The sequence below is a fragment of the Leptidea sinapis genome, chromosome 21, assembly GCF_905404315.1.
Source record: "Leptidea sinapis chromosome 21, ilLepSina1.1, whole genome shotgun sequence".
Classification (NCBI taxonomy): domain Eukaryota; kingdom Metazoa; phylum Arthropoda; class Insecta; order Lepidoptera; family Pieridae; genus Leptidea; species Leptidea sinapis.
Window position 1 is genome coordinate 5,340,529 of NC_066285.1, and position 19,884 is coordinate 5,360,412.

The 19,884-nt window shown below is 35.2% G+C and overlaps 1 protein-coding gene across 1 annotated transcript; it reads right to left on the reverse strand.

Annotated features, from left to right (window-relative positions):
* Window positions 1–3,058: 3,058 nt before the first annotated feature.
* LOC126970410 (tudor domain-containing protein 3) lies at window positions 3,059–13,458 on the reverse strand. Its single transcript, XM_050816251.1, has 7 exons — window positions 13,254–13,458; window positions 13,094–13,178; window positions 12,632–13,022; window positions 9,248–9,423; window positions 7,945–9,165; window positions 7,268–7,382; window positions 3,059–4,957 (listed from the first exon to the last, which is right to left on the reverse strand). The coding sequence occupies exons 1-7, from the start codon at window positions 13,286–13,288 to the stop codon at window positions 4,887–4,889; spliced, it is 2,094 nt and encodes a 697-aa protein (XP_050672208.1). The 5' UTR covers window positions 13,289–13,458; the 3' UTR covers window positions 3,059–4,886.
* Window positions 13,459–19,884: the final 6,426 nt, after the last annotated feature.

Below are 19,884 nucleotides of genomic sequence, written 5' to 3' on the forward strand. Positions count from 1 at the left end.
GTCACCCACAACTCACACAACAGTAGTTTCGTAAGTTAAATCGTAAAAAAATACTTGCTAGAAGTTCATTAAATTTATAATTTGTTAAATTATAATAACGTTCGAAGAACACAAAAATAGTTGTATCCTATTATATCCTATCCTTGGGTAGGTATTTCGTAATGGATGCTAAATAATGGTAAAAACCACTTTACCACTTCAGTCATCACTAATCAGTGACCAGTGTATCGCGAGTCTTCTGGGCAAATAGATTATGTGTTTGCCTCTCGAAGGAATCAAGCTGAAATGGACACTTTCTACTACTGTATGTGTATGTGTGTACATGTGTAAATTGTGTTTTCAAGTTTGTTAATTGTTATTGCTTTTACGGTAAATTTGACATTTAGTTTTACTTTGACGTTTGCGAATACGGGTGAGTTATTTTGAATATATAACAAGATGCACAATAATGAATTTACAGTTCAGTTCAGTTATACCGAAATAAAAAAGTGTTCGTAAGAATGAACATAGAGAATTTTTACTTCGTCGCAAATAATCAAACAAATCAAAGGTGAAGCCGACGATCCAGAGGTCAATGTACGTCGTCTGTACAGTACTGCTAATTCTTAGTATATTTATTTGAATATTTATTTTGTTTGAAAATTGAACTTTTTCAATTTAAAGTTTTTAATTAAATAATTAATTTTGCGATAGTTCTGTGGACTGGTATTACTTATATTTTTATTTATTTCATAGGTATGCAGACGATACTGTATATAAATATATAAAATAAAACCCTGTACCTAAACAAGGTAGACCTTTATTTTCTCAAAAAGCCGCATGGGGTTCGGTCGTCAGTACGGCATAAATCTCATGTTTATGAAACGAAGTCAATAATAATTAAAATCTGAGAAAAGTCAAAAACATTGATTCTGGCAAATAAAGAAAATGAAGAAATGCTTAAAGAGGAAAAGATTAAGAAGACTAAAAGATTTGATATTAAAAGAGAAACTTTAATAAGATAACGTATCTTCGAAGGCCACCCAGGACATTTCATGTGTTGTGTACCTTGAAAGATGATGAAGTTTTTGCCAAAGAAGATGTAAATACTCCGTAATAAGAGGCGGGACTGCCTAAGTAAAATTTAAATTTAGTTTACTATGAAACGTGCAGTCATTTAACATAAGTTTAAAATAGCGGTAATTACAGTAATGCAATTGGTGACCAAGTATAATCCGGCTAAGTTTGAAAGCAAACAGTTGCTTAAAACGTAGTGGATTTCGCATATCTCCGTTTTATACAAGATTATATCTGTCAATCTATCAATGCACGTTTCATACAGTCGACTGAATAGCTTTTTTCTTAGAGTTTCTCTAGGCTGGTTTTTGCGACAGCAAAATGTCAAAAAAACGATAAGTAGAATACACCTTTGCGATAAAAAGGCGACAAAAGTGGGAAGACGCGGCGCGTAAGGGCAGAAGTGACGGCAGTGCAGTGAGGGGGTTAGGAAGCAAGCAGACACGAGGGTCCGACCAAAAGATATCAGTCGAACATTTGTTCAGAGATGACGTAGGAAGATCGTCGATATCGATATACCTACACGCGTCTCGCGTTAAACCTGTCTGAACCAACGCTACGGAAGATGTTCTTACGTCTCGTGGCCCAACGCTTACGCTCCAAGTAAATGCATTTGTAATAAATACTATACATAAATTATATATTTCTGCAGAAGTATCGTCTATAATATGTACATTCCTAATTGCCTAATTAATTCATTCATGATAATGCATTAATGATATTATACCTATGGAACTGTACTGTCTTTGACCGAATGCAGTAAAAAGTATGAAAATTCATTTCTAGCGTGTTTTTGGAATCGATTTATTAGGATTTTAGTGGGCGGTCGGTATCTTCCCCAACCTCACGTGGAGAAAAGCGGTTTCGACAAATATCACCTATTTCTTTTTTCGCATGAAACAATATGAAATGGCTTAAATAATTAAGTTATAATATTAAAATAAGCAGGTATTAAAACTGAGCTTGCCTTAAATATTACTTTTTAGTAAAAAATTGGGAAAATTGTTCTATAAATAAATCTAACGTGATTGCGCAATTTACATTAACATTAAAAGTATTCAAATTTCACGAGAGGAGAGGCAGGGTTAAAAATTTGAGTGTGTGTGTTATTTTTAATGTATTCTTTATTAATTGTTATCGTTTGGATCTTTAATACTTTATTTGGAAACGGTACTGATTTTTGGTTTCTACCTTACAATATGCTTTGACTATACTTTAATTTGACCAAAATTTATGGACAACGCGGGAGTCAAACTTTTTTTTAACTGATATCTTCAGGGATTTAATGTACAAATTTAATTTATACCATAATTATTTATGTACGACAGGGGACTCGAACCCGCGCCTTTCGGGTTTCGTCCAAAAACGATTAAGTTGCGCCAGTACAGAGAAAACAAAGCTGTTCCTCAGTTGAATATTCAATTGCATTTTTTTTCTAATATGCAATTATTGTGGTTGAGCAGGTTATCAACCGTAAAGTAGATCCTGTAGATGGAGCCACAACCGGAGAGTGGAATTAGATATACCAAGATTTACTATCGATGCGTCACTCGGCAAGCGCATATATTGGTAATTAAATCCCAGAAGTGAGGGATATCACTTAAAAATAAAATAACTGTTTAGGTAACTGAATACGACGTATATAAATATTTCAATAAACCAAAAAATATCGTAACTACAACACTATTCGATTTGGTTTAATCTAAGCAAAAAATAGTGTATTTCTAAGCTGTACGCTCATAGTGTCAATTCATTTGATATTCTCCATGTCACACACTATATGCGGGCTATATAGTCGAGTCTTCAAGTAACATTTTTGTTAGTATTCATAAACTGATACTTTTTTTGCTGTATTTGTAACATTAGTTTATATTCCGACAACTACGAGTGACCGTCCCAGGGGTGACGGTGGCGGGGATTTATATTACCGCTACCCACTAGAGGTGTTCGTTATATTAGATAGCAGATAAAGGAACCTATTATATATTTATAATCATAATATAACCTATTATTTATTAAAACTGGCAAGCTATTTTTGTCACCTGCCAAATTATGCTATTTTGTTCGGCTATGCACCGCGTTAGATTATTTTACGTTCAAATATGATATCAGTGCGTTTATAACCAAATATATTTGTATTTTGTTGGCGCTTGCGGATCACTTGACTTCGTATGACGTATTTTGATTAATGATTTAGGTTATTAGTAGTATTTGGTACATTATCGTGTGTTTATGAGTGATTTTGAATCGGTTATTGAGTTCTTGTAAGTATAAAAATTATCTTTTAGTTTTGTGTAAATGAGTTTTACTTAAATAGAGTACATAAACTGAAACAATGTATTATTTATATTGCATAAATAAAATCTATATGTATAATAGGTATATTTTATCCAAATCAATAATATTTGGATGATATTTAACAGAACACGACACTAGCTTCATTTTGCAACCGAACTAATATATTAAAGTGTAATAAAATAATAGTCGTTTTAAAAGTAGCGTATCGTTATAACGCGATTTATAGCCGTTGCGAACACCTCTACAACCCACTGCATTGGCGTCAGTCTCACGCGTTGCCCGTCCCCGAAACACCACCCGCTACCCGTTGACATCTTTAGTAAGTGCGATTCCTCAACCTAACTAAATTTAGTTAGAAAAAAGTGCGATTCCTCAACTTAACTAAATTTAGTTAAGTTGAGGAATCGCACTTTCTGTCGAATGAAACATAATACTATAGCCCGACAACTTCGTGCGCGACCGTACCACTGGGTGAGAGACAGCCTCAATAGAGGCACTCGACTTCGTCTTGTCCCTCGCAAATTCACCCTTGGTGAATAATGTACAAGTAATAAGCGGATGATTTGATAAACAAGGCAGTAACTGTACCAAAACTGGCACCACTTCACGTAAAACGCTGCAATGAAGACTTTTCCTGATTGTATAAAAATTTAATGTGCCTTGTGCAGTTGGTGAGATAGAAAACTAATAATCGCCTTTCCATTACCTATTTTAATCACTACATTTCAAATTTTTTGTTTTCATTTTATTATTTTTTACTTGCAGCAAATTCCATTAAAGCCCAACTTAAAACAATGCATATTTAAACATGACTGCAGCTTGGCTTCATAATAGAGTATTCTTGCATAAAAGTTTTTAGATGCCATTTTGAGCCATTTTGATAATGTTCATTAAAAATTCAGAACATATTTTTACAGTCATACATTCTACGGTCAACTTTCGAAATACATTACAATACTATAGCACTTTCAAGAGATGTTTAAACAATAATAAACATATCACAAGAAACATATACATATATAGGTAACTCAAAAGTTTAAGGAAGAGCATTATCTAAAGCCAGTTCAGTAGATTGTATTTTTCTTTGTATGTATACTACAAATTTGTATTAATTTTTTTTCGCTCAAAAATGTATTTAGGTATATTTACAAAACGCAGAATGTAAGCGTTAGTATAAGAAACCCGTAAACAGTTATAAAGTTAATCTATTCTTTAGGTAGGGCAAAATATGAACTTATTGGTATTCATAGGCAGTAATAATATATAATGTTTCCACAGAATCTCATATAAAGTCTTGCTGGTAAGATTCTTGATGCACACACTGTTTATGTCCTTCGCTACACTTTGATTTCTTTGTAGCAAATTAAAACTAAGCAAAAAGTAACGGTGATCAACCTGTACATAAATTTCGCTACTGAAGACATTTGAGTAGAGGACCACATGTTAGGTGGTCAGCTGGCCAGGAGCGAGGCTGCAGCGAGTGTGTGTGCGTGCGGACACCGGGCGGCGGGAGGGGGCGCCGCCCCGCGCCACTACGGGCGCCGCCCCGCGAGCGAGCGCGGGTACCCGCTACCCGGGGCGCCGGCTCCGTTTGGAGCAAGACCTGGAAATATTATTTATATATATATATATAACTCGCTGACCCAGCAAACGTTGTATTGCCGATATAAAGTAATAAAAAAAATCAATAATTAAAATTTTTAGGGTATAAAAATAGATGACGACCGATTCTCAGACCTACTAATTATATCATACATAAAATTTATCGTACTACAATAATCATTATATTCGATTGCCATATTGCAACTCTATTGTGTGTCTGCGGATGGATTAGAATAATATTAATTTCGCGATACAAAAGTAAGTGTTGATCGTAGATGGGTGAAAATTTGAAGTTGTAAGTATGTATTTTCTAATGCCCAATCATAATTAAACAAATTAAAAAAATGTCAATAAAGTAAAAAAATAATGTTGGGGTGGACATTAACATTTAGTTGAATGCAAAATAGATGTTGTCCGATTCTTCACCCTAGCCGATATGCACGCTAAGATTCACGAAAATCGTTTCGGAGGAGTTCAATTACGTACACCGTAACACGAGAATTGTATATATAACACGAAAATTGTATATATTAGAGTAGCTGTTCCCGCCCGCTTCGCTGGGCGAATTTGAAAAGGAAATAAATTACTGAAGGAACGTTGGAATTCGAAAAATAAGCCATCAACCATCTAGGATAAATTTCGCATCGAATGATGGCAGTTTCATGTCGATACGATCAGTGGTTAAGGCGTGAAAGGGCCTCAAACAAGGACCATTTTCATTATATATGTATATATAGACTAAGGCCAGCGAGATGAGATAAAGAATGTAAACAAGCGGACCGTTACTGAGTTGCGATAGCGAGCTATTATTATTAAGCTATTGCATAGCTTTAGCGGGCCTTGAGCGTGGTGACCGAATCCATAAATTCCGTAACGAAAATAACCTAACACTTACTTACTAGATGTATATAGATATTTCGGCACGGTCATTACAGTTGCCGTGGAACAGCGGTTATCACGTATGCTTTTTGTGCATAAGGTCCCCGGTTCGAGCCTGAGACCTTCTGCACAAATTTTATTATTATTACAAGCATTTTTATTTAGTTTCACCTGTCCCGTTGTCTGTCTGTAAGTAATCAAATCTTGCAAATTAAATTTTACTCACTTCCCGTTTGCTTTTTTTTTAAATTAATTTTATCAAAAAAAAACTGTAAAAATAAATAATTATAATTGCATAAGTTGATAAAATATGCTATGCAATACCGCGGCAGTCCCCGAATGCCACACGTCTTTTTTATATTATCTCTGTCCCTATCAGTAATATCGCCAGTTGGTCGGCGGTAGCTGTCGTTTCGTATTGCGTTTTGCGCGGTACAGGCAAGCAGTCAAAAGTGCAGTCAGTCAAGCAGTTGTCAACATTTAGTTCGCCATTTTGCGAACACCTTCATTTCTGTTTGGATTGCGTACGAATTGTTACTTATTTTTTTATTTTTAATATTTACTTATTTTTTTTTGATATGATTCCCTATTTACTTAATTTTTTTTTTTGTTATTATTTACCCGTTATTGTTAGTTTTCTTATTAATTTTTGTTGTTATTATGAGTAGTTGTTGATATTACGGGTTAGACTTAGTATCACGTAGCACGAATTAGGAGTTAAAAATATTGAAATTGATAGAGCTTTAGTCCACAAATATAATGCTACCACTCTTATTACAAAGTAATGCACCGTTTTCAAGAAAAATAACGAAATCTAACCAGAAAAGGGTAAATCACGTAAATAAAATGCTACATGAGCGCTGGCATGGCTGCGGGAGGCTATGCGAAACAGAACACAGGAACATTCACGCAACTAGTAACTACGATACGACTCTGGGTTCTAGCCTTTTTAGTCTAAAAATAAATAATTGATGAAGCCCTCTAGTCTGACTTAGACTATTTTTTACGTTTCATTTCACTGTTTTACATTTTCAATTTCATGTAGCGTTTTATTTACGGTGCTTATTTATTTAAAAGCGGCTACGCGTGGGGTGGAAATGATTATGTCAGCCAGTTTATAAGCGGCTATCTTCCAGACCACAGTGGTAGTGGAGTGGACCTTGATCACAATTGGCACCTGCAGCACTGATTAACGCCATGATCGCCAGTTGACTAAGTATCAACAGTCCGTATATATATGATATTCCGGTTTTCAGTAAGTATCTTAATATAGTGATATGAAAAGTGGTCTACAAAAGAGAGAAAGCGACAGCCAATACTAACCAATCTGTTAATCTGAATCACCAATAAACAAAAATAGCAAAAACAAATTCACAACTTTTACATGTAGGTAAGAGAACAATTTTTTTTCATAAATAAACTTAACACTTACCTTGGATTGGGTACGGCAAGCAATTGCATTTTAGAATTTCTTCATGATTACCATATGCACAAAATTTAACCACAACTGTATTGGCAGATATACCAGTGATTTCTGCTTCGTAAAACTGAAACATATGACAAACTGTTAAGGGATTTCATATTATTTATATATATAACTAGCTAACACAGCAAACGTTTTATTGCCATATTATGTAATAGAAAAACATTTTGAGCGTAAAAAAATAGATGACGACTGATTGTTCGATTCTCAGACCTATCAAATATATCGTAATTTATCGTATTATTAAAATTATTTTATTCGATTGCCATCTTGCAACCCTATTGCGGATCTGTGGACGGAACAGAATGATATAAAACTTGCGATACATAAATAAGTGTTGATTGTAGTCGGGTGAAAATTTGAAGTTGTATTTATTTTTTAATGCTGAATCGCAGTAAAATAAAAATTAATAAAATTGTCAATAAAATAAAATATTTAGGGCTGGGTCACCCTTATCATTTAGGGGTATGAAAAAAAGATGTTGGCCGATTCTCAGACCTACCCGATATGCACACAAAATTTCGTACAAATCGGTTTTAGCCGTTTCGGAGGAGTTTGGTAACAAACACTGCTCCACGATATTTATATATAAGATATAACATGCATAATAATAACATAGTACATACATTATTATCTTCCCAATAGAGTGCTAAGCAGCGATCGCCCACTTTCCAATTGATATCAGCCACACCCAGCATTGCACGAGCTTGTTCATTCACTGCTGCATTTTGGAACCCAAGCAAGGATCCTTGTAAGAAAGGTGCGCCCGAACGCAACGTATTATACTCTTGAGGCCTCGCCGCATATCCATATTGTCTACCGTTATAAGCTCCTTGCATATTCGCCATGTAATTTATATTGGGGTATATAGCATTCGGAGGGGGATGTTGGGGCTCTATATACCCGTTGGATTGTTGTCGCCTTTGCTGATATCTTTGTTCCTGATACTTAGATATTTCATTATCATTTCTAAATCCCTGCATATCCTGTACATTTTGGTTCGGTACATAGGGGGGTTTTGATGAATACAGTTGATCTGCTTGTGGTTGGAAATTTTGTTGTGCTATAGGCTCTTCATTAGGCCGGACATTATTTGACATCATATTTAAGTTAGCTGTTGCCTCAACTAAGCTATCCATAGTGGGTATATTGTTGTATGGTTGTGTGTTTTGATGTGTGTTGTTATCATTTAAGTTTCTATCATTTCTCCTATTATTGTAATGGTTTTTATTCTGAAAATTATTATTGTGCTGTTTGTTCATCTCTTCAAACTTCTTCTGAAACCTCGGTGGTGTTTCAGCCTGGGTTTGATATTTCCTCTCTTCCCTATATGATGAGTGATGGTTATCATTGGAATAGTGACCTCTATTGTCAGATCTCTTGTGAGCATCATGTCTTGGACCATGTGAACGAGTGTTATGCCGGTTATTTCTGTCTCGGCTACCATAATTACGATCCTGATTTGCTCGATCGTCCTTACTTGACTGATTATCTCCCCTACTAATTTTTTCTTTTTCTTTATCTGGCATATTAGGTAATTTGTCCTCCAAGAAATCAAACAGAGAGACTTTACCAGATGGTTTCACTGGAAGGCCATCATCATCATTGTTGTTATCCCGATCCCTATCCCTATCCCTGTTCCGCCCCTTTCGTTTCGGAGGCTCAGATTCCTTTTGCTTTTCTTTGCGTTGCTCAGAGTTGTCTCTCTTCTGCAATATTCTCAATGCTCTGTCAACATTATTTTTTGTATACTTTAAAGCATTCTCAGCTTGTTCTTCTGAAAATCCAGCATCTACAATCTTCTGGACATTGGCATCCAATAGTGGCTTTGTACCACCTCCAAATACCTGCATTGTAAATGTCCCGTTGTAATTAATTGAACACAAAGTGAAATTTGTAAACTATTTACAACTACTAAATTATATTCACCTTCTTAACACCTGATAGTCGCTGAGCCTCAGCAATCGCACCTTTCCTTTGGGCTTCAAACTCTGGATTATCAGGTTTTGGTCCCTCTTGTAAGCTTTTAAATTGTTTGTCAAGTGGATTGGCTTCAAGCCTTTGTCCAAATGGGATCCATGGCGGTGGGCCACCTTCCACTCCTCCTAAAACAATTAATTCAAAATAGGATTACTAATCAATTACCGAACGTCAAGACCACTTAAGATGTACGAGCAAAAACAAGAACAACAAAAAAAATTGCAGGCTTACATTATCCAGAATATATTCGTGATTTAAATATTATATGACCTTGGCTTTTACGAAAGAGTTGCGGATAATTATCAGCTGATAAAATGTAAACTTGTCTAAACAAAAAATTGTTCTGTATAAAAGATGTTAGGTCATTGTGAATATATTGTAAAGACTATTGTGTGGAATTTGGAATGAGTCAGTCAGCAGCCGACAATGCATGTATTGTTGTAGTTGTAGAATTCCCTAATTCAATATTCGTTAGAGAAGAAATAAAATAAGAAAGAAGAAGAAATAAATGTATTAAACATAAGTCATTTATTCTCGTATGACACAGTTGAAGGTTTGTACTTTTCAGCGCAGCTAGAACCGCCATCCTGTCATATAGAATTCACACTCACATTCACATTGGAAGATGGCGCTATGTGTGCCCAAGGGTATTCGTGTGTGTATATTCAGTTCTTTTGGGAGGATGCCAGCACCAGTTCCAACTGTCAATTTGGAACCATCCGTGACAATTCTTAATTCTTTTACTTCTGACTGATCTGCTTCCTCTTCAAACAATGAAAGAAAATGTATATGTTTTCATTATCCTATCGCAGGTGCCTCACAATGCTCCTTTTTTACTCTGTTCCAGAGATTTGCTGTAAGATAGTCTTCATTATTACATACAACCAACAGCTTTGGGCAAAGATACAACACTGTTGCTTCATGTTGAATATGTGTATTAAGCAGTGTTAGCTCCAGGATCGTTTCTAGGGTGGATATTGGTGTAGTGTGCATGCAACCTGTTATGGCTGTGCAACAATTCCATTGCTGATGCTTGGTTTGTATGGTCACAAGCTCTATTGTGGGCCACCACGCTATTGCTCCGTATCAGATAATTGGTCCATGTGCAGTGGCAGAATAGCTGTCTGGCAGAAGTATCCATGGACAGCCTTGGCGAGCGACCAGAACGAGTTCCCGAGGGAAGGCGTGCAAGTTTCTCGCCAATTCTGCTAATGTGCTTCGACTTCGCGTCAGCAATAATTCTTTTGAGGGACCTGGAGGCATGATTGTAGTGTTTTTTAAATACGCTGGAATTCACATCCTAAGATCCTGCTTTTGGCGAGAGGCCATTTTGCAGGAGCATGGTTAGGACCTGCCACTGATGGATGGAATGTAGAGTTGAATACCTTGCAGTACCACATCAGCAACAGCGTCAGCAGCGGCATCTGGATTACCCAGCGAAAAACAGATCTGCCTCCACGGGTAGGATGCAAAAAAATACCGCATCTCGTCCCACTCTGCTGACCTATAGAGCCACACGCGGCGACAGGCTAAGAAGTGGGGCCGTGTTAGGCGCGTGATCGGCACGGTGCTCCGGATCAGGCAGTGGTCCAACGACCCAGAGGAGGGTCAACGGAAACTAGGTAGCCGTCCGCATGTGAGGTCAACAGAAGGTCCAACAGTGAAGGTGTATTTTCTTCCACATCTGGGAGTCGCGTTGTCGCAATAATCAGTTACGTCAGACCATATGCTCAGGCGAAGTCGTGAACAGATCTCCCTTCATGATCGGTGGTACGTGAGCCAAGCCATTCGGTTTGTGGGCGTTAAAATTGCCTAGAAACGCGATCTCTGCAGTGGAAATCTGCTCCAACACGGAATCTGTAGCCAATTGGATGTGCTCGAGGAGCCGGTCAGTCTCTGCGTTACCGTTATGGAAACTATACAGGCATGCGTAGATTCGCGGATGGTTGTCGCAGTCTACACGCAGACAGATGATGGATAGGTCCTATCCATCAAGAAAACTCTGGGGTCAAGAACAGACATCCTAAATGACGTAAGCGTACACATGACAGCCCGCGGTATAAAGGAGGGTTCCAAATTATACCCCCAGTATGAAAGGTAAGATGTATCACCTAGAGAGGATATCTGTATCTCGGTTAAAAAGAGCAGCACCCCCTGATGTTGTAAAAGTCCACAGTCAATGTGGAGGAGTGTGGTTTGAGCCTCCTGCTCTGTTTGCCACAAGTCAGCACAGGTTTGCTCCCTCCAGAATATGCTGGGTAGCCTGGGCATCCACTATCAGGTACAGGTCCTGATTGTGGGCGCCCAGGGACGGATTCTCCAGGACTACATAGCTTGGTACCATCCTGGAGTAGTATATTTTTAGTCCGCGCTACCATTTGTATTATGTATGACTAATAAGCGGTTAGTCTATGTCACTCACACCATTCTTCAATAATCTTAAAAGCGGATCTCATGAGGCTACATAAAACATTCTCAAATAGGCCTGGTATTAGAATGGTGTTAGAGTCTGTGACCCTTTTTTGTGGGCAACCACACATCTTGTGCTGGTTCAACATATCAATGATACATATTCTGCAAATCAGAGGTATTATTTGCTATGCAGAAGTCATCATGGCATAAGCTTCTTACAACGGCCATGCAGACATCTCTTAGTATCGGAACAAACTTGTATCTGAAATTGCAGTCAAGTTTATCCCTGCAGAAACACAGGTCTCTCTATATATATCTCCTCAATTTAAGAACAATGCTCTAATTGCGGCAGCTTGTAATGGCATCAACCATGCCCTAGTCAATTGGAAGGGAAACTAGGTGTGCTCAGTATGGCAAGACAATACAGCCATTCAACATAATTTAGGTTATCGTTGTCAGCTCTGCAGACTCCTCATCATCAGCTTCTCCTAAATGACACTTATACTATGAAGAAAAACTAGAATCATAGACAATCAAGACATCTTTAATTGGCTTGTTTCTTTGGTATTGAATATAATATGTGAAATTACTTTTTCCCCAATATATTATAAAGCATAAAAGGGGGTAAAGCTGGATGGCTTCCTCAACTCAATATCTACAAGTGTCTTTTTTGTCTAGTGTAGTACTTTGTTCCATATAAACCCTAATCTTACTGTAAAGTAAAACTGTTACAGTTGACAAGTAAACTGCATAATCATAAATATATAATAATAACATAATTAGGGGAACAGTTCCACATGACATTAAAATCCTGAAAACATTTGTTAATATCTTGTATCGCCTATTGAACATTTAAAACAATATTCCATCATAATGTGAGCCCTTCTTTTGTTATAGGTAATATTTATTAAATGCACTTACCTCTTGTATGTTTAGCGAGACTTCTATTTAATTCCCATTTCTCAATCATATGGGGAACCTTTCCACCTAACACAGAAACAATTTCTGGTGTCAACCAGATTACATTGTGACATACTGTCAGTCCTTCATGATGCAGCAGTATCTTGGTGCCGGGTGGAGTGTTTATACTTAGACTTGGTATTGGACAAGTTTCTAATGCTGTGCAAGTAGATTTACCATCATGTAAAACTAGCTTCAACATCCGTGGTGCAGATGTGGATTCTTCATTGGCTTTTGGGGCTGACACATTGCGAATCTTTTGAATTTGCACAACCACTGGTTGTTCCAACTTTGAAGGTTCTTTTAGAAAATCTTCAGGGAATGCTGCTTCAGCTATATCTCTTAAATCAAACTGAAACAAAAAGATATCTTTATTATTATTGAATCCTTATTGGAAAACACTACACTTACTTATGTACTTACGTCTAAAGCTCTTCTGCATATTACGTGAATGTCCTGAATTTGTCCATTTTCGCTTACTTCTTCAATGCCTTCCTCACTCAAGTACCTGCGTTTGATTAAACAAGCGTCAGCATTAGGTTTAATTAAATGAAATGAATTCTATAAAAAGTAATGTACTCACCAACCCAGCTCCTTTAGACTATCCACGAGGGACATTTTTAGCTTTTCTAGAGATACTTATCACCGACTAAGAGAAGCAATAGTGCTTCATAATAAAATAGTTACAATCACACAAACTAACTTCAGAAAAATAAAATAAAACTAAATTATCCTAAACCGTGTCTACCACTAACATACGACAAAACTCTATTAGTATGTTCAGAATTCAGATTCAAGTCAACTATTGTAATGTCGAAACTCTAAACTTCAATACTTTGACAATGCAAATTTTGAGAAAAGTGATTATTTAACTTCAAATGTCACGTGTCAGACCTCCAATGATTTATTCAATAATACTAGCACATTTTACACAAGCGAAACTAGACAAAACTAAACAAAGCGAGTGAGAGAAGAACATCTCGAATATTTGTTTAACTACGCTCGTATAAAATTTTCGACTGATTAAGTAATTTATATAAGGTAAATATGTTTTTTAATCACACTAGCGTATGAGATCGTATTTAAAAAATTAAACTATTGCTAAACGTTTTCAATTATTTTGAATTTTGTAATACAATTATTTTGAACATTTTCTGGGATCTTGTTGTGAAGTCATATAGCCAGTCACATTGCCCTAAAAATACTTATTAAGTCAAAGTCAAATAAATTCTATTGAATTAGCCTTAAACTAAGCGGGTTTGAATCGTCACTACAAATATTTCTTTTGATTTACTGAATTTACCATATGTTCATAAAAAATTAAGCTGGTGAGAAGAACATACAAGAAACTCAAATAGGGTATTTTACAATGGCTGTAATATACATAACAAATAAGTTTGTAAGGTGCTGCATCCAATATATGAGTCGTGTTTAAATAATACAAATCATTTCATGAAAATTAGTAAAGAATTAACCGTATAAATAGATAATATCGTATATTGGATGCATCAACCTTTAGAACTTGAACTCATTGTTTGTGTAAGTATGCTTCACATGATAGTGGTGATTACTGTAACAATTAGCAATTTCATTCAATAAATACAAAGATTTATTAAATATAACAGGTCGACCTGACACCTCAAGCAGCACCCGTTCACGATTTGACGCATAGACCAGCCATTGTTCCCTTCGCACATATTTGAGGGAAGGAGACGACCCGGCACATGACGTCACCGCAAGCAATGCCATTTCGGTGAGCCTACATACCTACGCATGACAGCCACAAAATTCATGCTCACAAAGCAAGCCCAAAAATGATTTTATATTTAAATGCAATAGATTATATATAAACCAAAAGAATATATAATATTCATGTTACATTCGATCATACAATCTAAATATGAAGAATTATTAGGTGGATCTATTATCCATACTTCTTTATCCTCTAATATAACATACGAAAATCAAATAGTTCCGATTAGCAAGAAGTGCAAAACTTTTAGTGTGCCCCATGTAGATGGCCCTGATCGCCCTGTTTTGCAAAACAAACAACGTTTCTATATAAAATCCTGATTCATAGTAATAAACGTCAAACATAGATCTTGCATAGATCGTAGTAATATTCTGGTACTTGGTCTACTATATTATCATTTTCCTGTTTTATTTCCGCTTCGCTTGATTTGTTTGTCTAATCTATCTTCTAGTTACCTACATACTACTAGTATCTGTTATCCGTATTTATGTAATAATTGCCATGTTTACTGACTTATGTAATTTTAAATGTGTGATCAAAGCAGTCCCAAGGAAACAATAAGTCGTTACAGCAGAAACAAAAATCCAAAAGATGTAGCCGAGTCGTCATATAGAGAAGAAATCGGTATCCAAATAACAGTCGTTAGTTGTCAAATAAATCCAAAGAAAGACACGATATCACATTAGCAGTTTTTTCAGAGAAAAATTCAGAGAATAGGTATACTCAATACTCACGAGAGTTACTGCTAAAGTATGACGGCATCATCTAGCGAAAGAAAGAAAAGAAAAATAATGATCTTATCGCTCATTGCCTTGGAAACAATTTAGGTAAAAGTAGGTAGGTACTACTCGGGCGAATCTACATGACACCTGGCCTCGTTAGAGTAAAAGTGTTCTGTGCACTTGGCTCAATGTCGTTTGAGCAATTTACAGTGTAAATAAAAGTTTTTGTTTCCATTTTACTTTCTCGTACGGAAACGAGTAATATTTTTATTAAGCTATTGCATAGCTTCTATTGCGGGCCTTGAGCGTGGAGACCGAATCCAGAAATTCCGTAACGAAAATAACCTAACACTTACTTACTAGATGTTTATAGGTATTTCGCAACGGCCGTTACAGTTGCCATAGAACAGCGGTTATCACGTATGCTTCTTGTGCAGAAGGTCCCAGGTACGAGCCTGGGGTACGCCTGTTTTTTTTTATTTCTTTATTTTTTTATCACTTTTTAAGCTATTGCATAGCTTCTATCGCGGGCCTTGAGCGTGGAGACCGAATCCAGAAATTGTCTGTCTGTAATCAAATCTTGCAAGTTAAATTTTACTCACTTCCCGTTTGCTTTTTTAAAATTAATTTTATTAAAAAAAATACTCCATAAATAAAATAAATAAATAATTATAATTGCATAAGTTGATAAAAATGCTATGCAATAGCTTTACCGCGGCAGTCCCCGAGTGCCACAAGTCTTTTTTTTAATTTTTATTATTGACAAGCATTTTTATTTAGTTTCACCTGTCCCGTTGTCTGTCTGTAATCAAATCTTGCAAGTTAAACTTTACTCACTACCCGTTTTCTTTTTTTTTAATTAATTTTATCAAAAAAATATTGCATAAATAAAATAAATAAATTATTATAATTGCATAAGTTGATAAACAATGCTATAGATAAATAGCTTTACCGCGGCAGTCCCCGAGTGCCACACGTCTTTTTTTTAATGTATTTTGCATGTATATTAGTTAAATACATAGGTGTATTTATTTTAGGTTGTAATTTGTAGTTGTCATTCGATTTATATGGAAATAAAACGAAAATAAATAGTTATACGTATTTTTTGTATAAAATTTATTTATTTGCATTGTTAAAGGTTATATATCTTTTAGTATCACACTGAATCGTCACTTTCATCAATTTATACTATTCCAGATACTAGATCGCTATCATTGTCATCTATTATAATATCTATTTCAAGAAAAAGCGTCCAAACGTAATGCCAAAAAAAAATTAAAAGGATTTCATTTGGACAAATACTTATCACATATCTAATAAAAATAACATATAACAGCCACGGACTAGTAAAAAAAAGAACTCCACGCCGTGATATTAGCAAGTGAAGCACCAGTATGCTAGTGTGTGTGCGGTTACGGGGTATACCAGTTACACAATTTTTTCTCCCATAAATAATCATATATCCACAAATACTTTTAATATTATTGTTTTAAAACTTTATCACAACGCACGACGGCATTTTTAAAATATTTTATTGTGACGCATACTGATCTGTCACAGACGATGGCAAATCTCATAATGGCGGCCGATCGGCTTGTATTAGTGTAAGTGTATGCGTGGGGCTATGTATTTAAACGTATACTGGCTTGTTTTGGTGCCTCACTGTTATGTAAGATGACACGGAGTCCTTATTTTTTTTACTCGTCCATGATAACAGCAAGGTAATAAATCAAATATTTAAGAGCGCATAGACACATACAACGTAACTGCGATGCTATCGCTTAGTGTGTAAAAGTTATAACAGTTAATATAAACTGTTACCCAGAAAAAAAAGTTAACAATGTTAATACTTATTAAATGCTCTAAAGGAATAAATTTAACTTCAGTTTATTATACTTATTTAAGTGTGATCTGTAATCAGTAACATCTATTAAAAACCGATATCTCCTAGTAATATACTCGATAGAATGAGTGTTCTATTGAATATGTCAAAAAGTACATATACTTAGGTAAGCAATTATCATTCGAAGACAAAAACGAAGAACAAGAGGTCGAGCACCATATTAACATGAGCTGTAAAAAGTTCTGGTCCCTGAAAGAAATCCTAAACGGAGAATTTCCCCTCCACCTAAAGAAAACCGTTTTAGATACCTGAGTTTTACCTATACGGATGCCAAACGTGGACGTATAATACAAAAATTAAAACTAAACCTATCTCATGCCAGAAAGCAATGGAAAGGAGCGTACTTAAAATAAAAAAAAATACATAGAATAAAAAGTGAAGGGATACGACGAAAAACAAAGGTTGTAGATGCCTTACATTACGCTTTGAAACAGTAGTGGAAGTGGGCTGGACATATAGCAAGATGTAGAGACAATAGATGGACCTCAGAGGCAACTATGTGGGAAGAGCCAACAGGAAAAAGGAGAATAGGACGTCCTAGGAAAAGGTGGATAGAAGACATTCATTACAGAACAACCTATTACAGATGTGTATATATATGTATATATACTTATATATATATATATATATATATATATATATATATATATATATATATATATATATATATATATATATATATATATATATATAGGTTGTTCTGTAAACTACTGTAGGAACTGTTTAGATTACATCAGGCAAAGTGCAACATTTAGTTGCTTTTTATTGCCGTGTATTAAATAGTCTTTTTTTAAGTAGCTTTGGGTAAGCCTAAGAAAGGTACCGCGTATCTTGCAATATGCATCCCAAGAAACGGAAAAAAGGAAATGACTCCGAAAAAATGCTCTATGATTGACAGGTAGCCTAAAACGTAAATAGATTACTTTATTTCCGATTAAGATAATTATCATGGATGAATATATTTTGGTTATTACTGAGAATGAGTGTAACTAATTCAATAACAAAATGACAGCTTACTATTAATACACTAAACGAGCTTTTTTAAAATACAAAGTAGCAACTCATAACTGGGTTGGCAATTCTTTGGTAAGATTTAAATACTTTTGATAAGCTTACACGTATTTTTTGTTGGCAATTCTTTGGTAAGATTTAAATACTTTTGATAGGCTACACGTATTTTTTGAGTTATTTTGATATTCTAATTATTATCATTTCGTATCTTACTGAACAGTTTATCAAATTGGAATAACTAAATATTTTTTTATTTTTATATAATATTATAAGATAAGGCATATTCTTATAGACATATAATTGTATAGTCTTACATTAAATTACAAAGCGGAAATCATTGCACATGGTTTCCTAGCAGCGTTCGGAACCGTACGATAATTATCGTACACATACATATAATTTTGTGCCTACGTACGATGTACGATAGCATATTATTATCGTACGCAGATTGTACGATAATTTCTATCATGATGCAAAATTTGAGAATTTATATTGATAGTCTAAATCGCAGTAGCATGATTTTATTTTGTCCAATAAAATCTTGGGAAAATACCGGGAAATACAAGTTCTCTATTCCTATTGGTCCTTACGATCCGCTCTACTAAGTTTCACCACTGCCGATACTGTAACTTTATCCAGCGCCTGCTGTACACGCTTTCTTATTGGTTAGTATAGCATCTACCAATACGAACAAAAGAATATAAGTTCGATATTTCGATTATATTCACACTTCATATGTATCGTATATTTTCGTGTAGAAAAGTTGGCAGTTATTTCGTTATATTATTATGATTATATGTCTGTATTCGCTTTGACAAACGGAATTATTCAAATTAAGTGAAGAAAGAAGTACTTGCATGCATATCAATATTACAATTTATATGATTTATTTATCTATAAAAGACATTATCCTAAAAAATACGATAATTTCGATCCATGTACGATAATTTTTACTCCTCTGGTACGATAGTCAGTCCACTTCAAGTTGTTAACGCTGTTAGGAGTATTTTGTTAACAGCGTTCGGAACCGTACGATAATTATCGTACACATACGATAATTTTGTGCCTACGTACGATGTACGATAGCATATTATTATCGTACGCAGATTGTACGATAATTTCTATCATGATGCAAAATTTGAGAATTTATATTATTTCACTCATGCGTTGATAGTCTAAATCGCAGTAGCATGATTTTATTTTGTCCAATAAAATCTTGGGAAAATACCGGGAAATACAAGTTCTCTATTCCTATTGGTCCTTACGATCCGCTCTACTAAGTTTCACCACTGCCGATACTGTAACTTTATCCAGCGCCTGCTGTACACGCTTTCTTATTGGTTAGTATAGCATCTACCAATGCGAACAAGAGAATATAAGTTCGATATTTCGATTATGTTCACACTTCATATGTATCGTATATTTTCGTGTAGAAAAGTTGGCAGTTATTTCGTTATATTATTATGATTATATGTCTGTATTCGCTCTGACAAACGGAATTATTCAAATTAAGTGAAGAAAGAAGTACTTGCATGCATATCAATATTACAATTTATATGATTTATTTATAATAGACATTATCCTAAAAAATACGATAATTTCGATCCATGTACGATAATTTTTACTCCTCTGGTACGATAGTCAGTCCACTTCAAGTTGCTAACGCTGTTTCCTAGTGAGCCAGATCCAGAGGATTTAATACATTAAAGATGGCTCGGAACTGCTCTCCTAACGGAAATCTCTCGATTAATTAATTGCTTTTTTGTTTTAGGGATATAATAATATTATAAGATAGTTATAGTTTTTATCATCGGAATGTGAATAA